General features: G+C 42.5%; 1 protein-coding gene across 3 annotated transcripts in view; it reads right to left on the bottom strand.

Annotated features, from left to right (window-relative positions):
• Window positions 1-656: 656 nt before the first annotated feature.
• NFATC1 (nuclear factor of activated T cells 1) overlaps window positions 657-7,858 on the bottom strand; it is a 114,976-nt gene continuing 107,774 nt past the window's right edge. For all 3 annotated transcript variants that reach the window (XM_049824043.1, XM_049824045.1, XM_049824044.1), the window contains exon 10: window positions 657-3,168. In XM_049824043.1, coding sequence (XP_049680000.1) covers window positions 3,119-3,168 — 50 coding nt within the window. In that variant the 3' untranslated portion in view covers window positions 657-3,118. The remainder of the gene's footprint in view (window positions 3,169-7,858) is intronic.

Below are 7,858 nucleotides of genomic sequence, written 5' to 3'. Positions count from 1 at the left end.
AGTAGGACCCGTCCTACAGATCAGATCCATCCCACAGATCAGATCCATCCTACAGATCAGATCCGTCCTACAGATCAGATCCGTCCTACAGCTCAGATCCGTCCTACAGCTCCATCGCACACAGGCAGCTGACGGCAAGCCGTCCCCTTCTGCCAGCCGGCGGGCAGCCTTCCCCTCGCAGGGCTCCGAAAGCCTCCAGCCTGACAAAAACATCTCTTGCACCTACCGCACCGAAGGCCACAGATCCAAAGCCTACCCTTCCCAGCCCACGCGTTTCAGAAATACTTGCAGGGAGAGCAAAAGAAACTGTTGTCCGAGCAATATATACAGATGCAAGTACTTTGTTGCATGGTTAGTAAGGTAGTTTGTTTCACCACTTAAAATTCATCCGGAAGGCTCTTTTTAATAGTCAGAATCATCCCCGGCAAAAGACTTTTTGAACATACCTGTAGGGACTACGCTCAAAGTTCAGAGCGTTGTGGCTTTTTGGTTTTGCTTTGTTTTCCAAAAAGGGTTGATGAAAACCATTTTCATAAACTGACAGCAACAATCACAACACATGTACAAAAACAAGATAGCAGTCTCATACGGGAAATATTTCTGCTTTCATTTTTATTTTATGAATACATATACAAGAGATGCATAATCTTCCATTATCCAGGCTTAAAAGTAACAGGTTGGGTTCTTTTTTTTTTTTTTTTTCCAAAATAGCTTAAAGAGGAAAACAAGGATGAAGGAGGTGCAACATATCCAAACCATACAGCTGAAAACCTTGCTAAAATTACTGCTGAAATGTGAACATGTGGAGGGTGTGTCTGTGTGTGTTTGTATTGTCCTGTATCATAAAAGCCTCACCCAAGGTATTTATGTATATGTAAAAAAATGCTTTGGCATAACCAGAGATTCCTCCATGCACACTTTGTTGACATTTCTGAAATACTGAGAGAATAAAAGCTGAGAATTATGTCATATATAATTTTCTCTCCTTGGCAGCAACGTCTTTAAATGCAGGGGGAAAATGAAGAAGAGTCTGTTGACAAGAGACTTTACTTCCATACTAAGATGGTTATATTAGCAGGATGCAGCAGGATGCAAACAGCTTCAAATAGAAGAGATGGAGATATATATTTTTATATATGTATATAATGTAAAAATGCTTATTTTATATAAGAAAGGAAGATTTGTCAAGATAACATAAAATGAACCACTCTAAGACTAGCTTCCAGCAAAACATTTTGCTTTATTGGATCTATTTTCTAGCTACAAGTCAAGCTGACATCTGTCAAGCTTTTTAACTTTTCATATGGCAGTCTATAAGAAATGTTTCATGCAATGTCTACAATGCTAAATACAGGGTAAATAACTGGGATTAAACAGGTGTGGAATAACAGACTATTATAAGGACCAATAACAGCATATTATGTACATATAGCCATATTATATTCTCATGTCTTCACAGTAATGTGCAAATGTGACAAATATGGCTTTCATCTTTTTCTAAAGAAAGTAAGACATAATTATACAGAATAATGTTTTAAAACGCTTAGGAAGATTTCACCTTTTTGTGAAACCTGTTTCAATCTTCGTTGCATTAGGGTTAAGGGGCCACCCCAGCACGGAGGTGTAGTTCAGGTGTATTTCCAGAAGGGGGCACAGATTCCTAAGGCACAATATTAATGTTAAACATTTTTAATTTAAGTCATGCTATTTTATTTTAGTTGGGTTTTTTTTTTTTTTTTTTTGGTTATATGAAATAATAGGTTGTTGCTAGTTATATAATAAGCGTTTGATTGTAAAAAATACAATGTTAAAGGCTACACTACATGCCTACCTGTAGCTCCAGAATCATTAGCTAATCTGAAAACACACTATACAGCGCTGCATATTAAACCTTTGTGGTTTTTTGGTAATATTCTTTTTCATACATGTAGCAGAGAGTTATAAGGCTTCTGCGGAATAATAACATTATAACTGAACAAATATTTTACACTCTTCCATAATGGTATTTACAGTTACTATAACTCATATTTTGTCATTTGGTAAATAACATGTATCTTGTATGCATCCTTCTTGCCTATCTAAAGTGCTTGCTTAACTGCATGAGGAAAGAAAATGCATACCTGCTTTAGGTGCAACAAACCCTCAAAAGAAGTAGCTGAAATATTTGTTGTGGATCTGAAATGCATTCTCAGAAATTGAAATTATTGCTAAATTCAGTGCCCTCACTAGGCAATCATCTATATTATTTGTCATATATAAATATATGCATATAGACTAGTATGTATGTACATGCATACACATTCATCTATCATGTAAAAGATAGATTTCAATTTTTTGTCCATCAACCTTTTTTATTTTGTGCTATTCAACTCACTTGTGCTATGACTGAAGCCGGATTAAAATCAAAATCTTAACATGCTACTACTAACAATCCTATGATTCATTAGCACATAATAAAGACAATACGCAAAAGAAAGCTGAGATGATGACAAATCAGGAGGCTTTTGAAATGCACTGAGAATAAGGCAATAGGCTGTACATTACAGCAGAGGAAAAGCTGAAGAAATTCTGGAATTCATAAACACTTCTTACTGGAGTAGGGATTGCTCTCCCTACTTTTCTGCAGAGTCCTATGCTTTTTTCCAATAACACTCTCCAGAATGCAAGCTCTATAGTTTCTGCACCTACCAACTCTTTTAATGGTAGCAAATTCAAAGCTTATTAAAAATGCCCTGATGCCACAACCTGGTAAAATAAGGCACTTCCAGGGCTGTATGCCAGCGGTGCCATGCCAAAAAGATCAGCACTGGGAAGAAGCACTCAGATTTTGCCGAGTTTCCTAGTTTTGTCCCGTGAAATGCGCCATCTCGGAGCGTACTCCCTCCTCTTTCTTTTGAGATGATTTTCTTTAAAGAAGCTGTTTCATTCATCAGTTGAAGTTGAGGAGCTACTTCTTTGTAAGCAAGAGGTAAATCTTCAGTTCCTGACATTCAGTAAGGTGGAAGATCAGAGTGGTACCAGGCAACGTCTTCGGTTTATTCGGTATCTCTCTACTTGAGCTGACACGCCAGCTAAGTCAAAAGTGTGTGTGGATTTCATACTAGGCCCGTATTGCAAGCTACGAATGGACATTGGTACTGGAAAGGTCATTCCTTATAATTTCATTTACTGCAAAGAAAGAAGACAAGAGAAAAGGAATCCATTAGCATCCCGCTGCTGCAGGAGGGTCTCTTCAGTACACAGCCCCCCCCAAACTTGCATCCATTCTTTGACAGCTTCAGTACAGCTCTGAACCGTAAGCGTAACATCACGAGATAGCTTGTACAGGCTGATCACAAATCAGCAGGATTAACCAAGGTTATTAACATGCTAAATACCATGTAAAACCAGGCATCACAAGAACAGCAGCATCCTGGATCCTTGATTGCATCAAACATATTTAACATTTCAAATCAGTTACAGATAAAACATTTCATTTGCTCTAGAACTGGCTCGGACATGTAAAGCAAAGAGAACCACAGGAAATCTTGGAATAATCTACACCTTCCATAGAAAGAGCCGTTCGGAAAGTATGTTAGCCATGGTAGGTACTGGTGGCAGAAAGCTGCCAGCCACTGAACCTGGGTATGTGCAGCTGCAATGCCTAGATAGAATACGACTTCACGTGCTGATTTTTTCCACTGTGGGACAGTATTAGGAAACAAAAAAGAAGAGAAGAAACTGCTGTGTGCTTGCCCATTCCCTGGGGCTGGTAACACATGTAAATATATACCCTCCTTTCGTGGTGACCAACACACGTGGACATGCAGTCTTCGCTCCTGTCTGCACAGACAGATGGGAGGGACGAGCAAGTTAAAACCCTTGGCGAGAGTCAGAGGAAAGAATAAACAAGGTCCGCTATCTCAGCATCGGCCAGTCAGACTGCATCTCCACTGATAAAGTGTTGTTTTCTTTATTCATGAGTCGTCTTTCATTTTTCCCCCCCTCCCCTGCAGATCATCAAGCAATACAGTTTCCCACACTCCCCTTACGTCCATTTATCAGCTTGTGATTTTTGGCAGATGGACGGGAAATGACTGAACCTGGCAAAGGCCATCTACAGTGGACTACACAACATCCCTTTTATTTCCACCCCACCCCCCTGCAGTGACTGCCACCACCTGATTTACATGAAGATAGATAAAATGCCATCAGTAGGGCTATCACCACTTCTGAGTTTCCCTAACATTGCTGGGAGTGGGAAACACATGCCCACGTCATGGAAGCACCACGGAAAAGCCCGCATTTTCCTTTCCTTGTGGGCTGTTGTTCACCACCATCCAGATAACTTCATGTGTTTACTGGAGAAGACCAACCCTGCCTAAAACCAACTTCCTGAAGCAATTAGTTGAGGGTTGTTTTTTTGTTGGTTTTTTTTTTTTTTTTCCCTTTTTTTTTTTTTTTCTGCAGACTTATTGCCCATTTAGTAACTGCAGCACATGAATCAGTCAGGATTTGTGTCACAGGTCCTGGCCACCGAAACCACTTCTACCAATGGATACGCACACCATGCTTCAGAAAGGAAATATCGGTTGTATTTGTAACTACCTATTTATGGCAGCAAACTGAGAGCAGTATGGAAATGAGATGTGAAGACAAAGCAGTTCTTTCTCTCAAGAGTGCTGTGGGGTTCATCTTTAATTATTACCCAACAGTGGAAACAAATTCGAGCAGCAAGCCCTGCTCTGTGGCAAAGACCGCCCTGCATGCATCCGAACACAGCAAGAAGTGCTACCCCATTTACATGCTGCAAGAGTCCGGACAGCTTTTGGGACCCAGTCTCTGCCTTGAATGCAAACAGCACACTTCTTCTGTGGGATGATTTTTCCATGATGCTTTTGTAAAGACAGTTTCTTTGATAAACTTCTCAAAGCAACATTGGGTGTGCAGCAAAAACAGACTGTGGTATCTTGGTGTTGAGCGTGACAATGAAAAAAAATCCTCATAGGGGCCAGACAGTGTCACAGTTTTGCTAACTTTCCCTCAAAGTTTCTGTTACAGCAAATAAAATTAAGATACTACTCAAGGCAATCCTCGGTCTTTGTACAGTTACTTAGTGCTTAGAAACATTAAATAATGAATCTTCACAGCTTTTCTGTACAGTGTGAACATAAATATCACCGGTATTTCACAGATGGGGACAGAGAGGTGGAAGAGCGAAGGAGCTCCCCATCCCAGTCAGGATTAACCCTCGGGTATCTTGAACCTCAAACTAATGCTATAGCACACGCTGAGATACTCTTGCTTGATTCATTCAGTAAGACTTTCAAAAGTAACATGCCCCAGCCCGCCAGCCCACGCTTTCCCCTATTAAAGCATTTAGTAAAAGTATTTCGGAAGCAACTTGATGACATGCCAGTCTAAGGGCCAAAGGTCCATCTCCAAAATGGGCTTAGGCACTCAGAGGCTGCCCTTTCCAGCCACGCTCGGTACCCTCAGCTGAATCCTCTGTCACTCAAGCGCTGTAGGACACATGGCTTACCCTAGAGATGACGTGACTTTTCCTTTCGGCTGGGAGCCCGCTTGCCTCGGCTTAGACCATGAAACCCCCACGGTCCTTCGGTCACGCTCTCTCCAGCCAAACCAATCTGTCCCCAGCTGCAATCACTCGTCATTTCGTTATCAGCTCCAACAGGATACAGATTAGACCTTCGGCTTTATTGCTGACTTTTGTTGGATGTTATTTTCTTAACAGAGGTGGACTTCTGCTACCTTGACGAGCAGCGGTCAAGGCTGGTGTCCTCGGGTAACAACATCGGACAGTTCAACAGCAGTCACCAGGCAACGGCAGCGTGGACTCGGGAGACAACTGAACCTCAACCAAAGCGCACCCGTTGCCACCGGATCTCACAACCAAACGGGGCCAAAACCACCAAGAGGATGTTCCACATCTCTCTCATCCATGGTGGCCCATGGACAGCGCGGCTCAGACACCGGTCTCTTTATTTCACTGTCGCTTGTTCCCCTTTACCCACCGCAGCGTCGGAAATGCAAAAATTCCCAATAACACAGTGGAAAAAACCTACAGAGGGACAACGGTGCATGCAGAAGGCCCAGGTGGGGCAATTCGTGATCTGGCAAAGCAGCCGATCGATCCGGTGGAGGCAGGCGGCTAGCAGGGAGCACTAAACACGAGAGCTGAAAGGGGAAGTGTGCCGAGAGCGGGTTTTCCCGTGCTGCCCGCCGAGGCACCTGAGGCTGGAAGGAAAACCCTCTGGCGGGTGGGAACGGGGGGAAACCAGGTGGCAAGAGCACACGAAACGCGCTGGGTGACGCTTGCTGGGTTTGGCTAGAAGGCTGCTCCCCGCCATCTCCAGCTGCAGGGTCTAGCACTGCCATGAAGACACTCCTCTCTCCCTCCAGGTCTGAGAAACAGACGTAGAGGGAAAACTTGTTGGGGAGGGGGAATGCAGTTTTGGGTCAGTCAAAATGACATGAAAATATGGATTACGTTTCTCAAATAGTTTCAAATGTCTTTAGCATCGACATTTTGTCTTGAAAATTTCTGGAAAGTTTGCTTCTTTTAATACTCCATATTAACACTTTTGGTGCATGTTAGGAAATGTTTTATTTTGGATCAAATGGAGTGTTTTGGAATGTTCTGCTTGACCCAAAACTGATTTTTGTTTCTCTTGGCAAGAAAACATCAAATACTCTTGTTGTAGGCTGACCCAAGATTGCCCTTCCCAACAACAAATCAAAGATTCTGTTACTGAAGTATGGCTCTGCTGAAGTGTCCCGTCCGTCCGTCTGTACCAGTGTCGCATCTACCACAACAGCCAGTAGCCAATGCTTTGGGAAAGAGCATAGGAACCAGGCACACCTCCCGCGATGCTTTCTCTAGCACACCTTTATGCTGCCGGAGGGCTTCATGAGCAAGAGGAGGTCTGCATCTTTCTTTCTAGTGAACTTTGTTGAACCTTCTTCCATTAAGTTTTCTAATAACCTTCTGAACTTGTTTTGGCCTTCACGGTTTCCTGCAGCAACGGGTTCCACAGTTTAAGGATGTGCTGGTGGAAGAAGTACTTTTTTTTGTTTGTTTTAAATTTGTTTCTTGAGAATTTCATTCATGTGTTGTGTGAACGAGCTGATTGTTCCATGTTCACCATCTCCTTTGCCATCCATCACACTCCTTCCCCTCCGCATCCTCAGGGCTCCAGTCAGTCCTGTAGGGCCACTGCAGAACTCCCCAGAGAGGTAAGATATACTGCTTGTGCAGAGAAAATAATTGGTATTTTTCTCTTAGTTCCCACCTTTCTAACAAAATATTTATTATATACTTGAGGAGAGTCAGCTGGTTGCTGTCTTGAATGCTCAAGTTCTGGCTTACAAGCCTGTTACTACAAGAGGATTGTGTGTGCTCCACAGAACAGCAGTATTCAGTGCAAGCAGTATTTTGGCCTGGGTTTGAGTTTCATTCCTAAAGCAAATGCCAGTCTTTGATTCTGCTGCTGCTTGGATACGTGTCCATTCACGTCTGTAGTACCATTCCAGGAGCAGTTGTGTTTTGCATGAGCGCAACATTTTTCAAAGAAAGGTTGCAAAGGCTTCGCTCTCATTTTTAAAACAACATAACCCGAGTACTCAAAAGGACCCATTTTACAGACAGGACAGATGAGACTTAGAGAATTACCTGGCTTGCTGGAGGCCCTACATACAGTTTAGCAGCAGATCTGGAATAGCATGAAAGATTTTTAATTTTCAATGCCCAGATTAGCACAACACTTCCCTTAAAGCAACAGGCTGATCCCTATCAGGACAAACAGCTGAGTACAATGATTTACAGCACCTTTGTCATCAGATTTTTTTCACTGTTTTT

This window comes from Accipiter gentilis, chromosome 20 (genome assembly GCF_929443795.1).
Source record: "Accipiter gentilis chromosome 20, bAccGen1.1, whole genome shotgun sequence".
Lineage (NCBI taxonomy): Eukaryota > Metazoa > Chordata > Aves > Accipitriformes > Accipitridae > Astur > Astur gentilis.
Note: the sequence above shows the minus strand (reverse complement) of the source record. Positions and strands in the feature narration are given on the sequence as shown.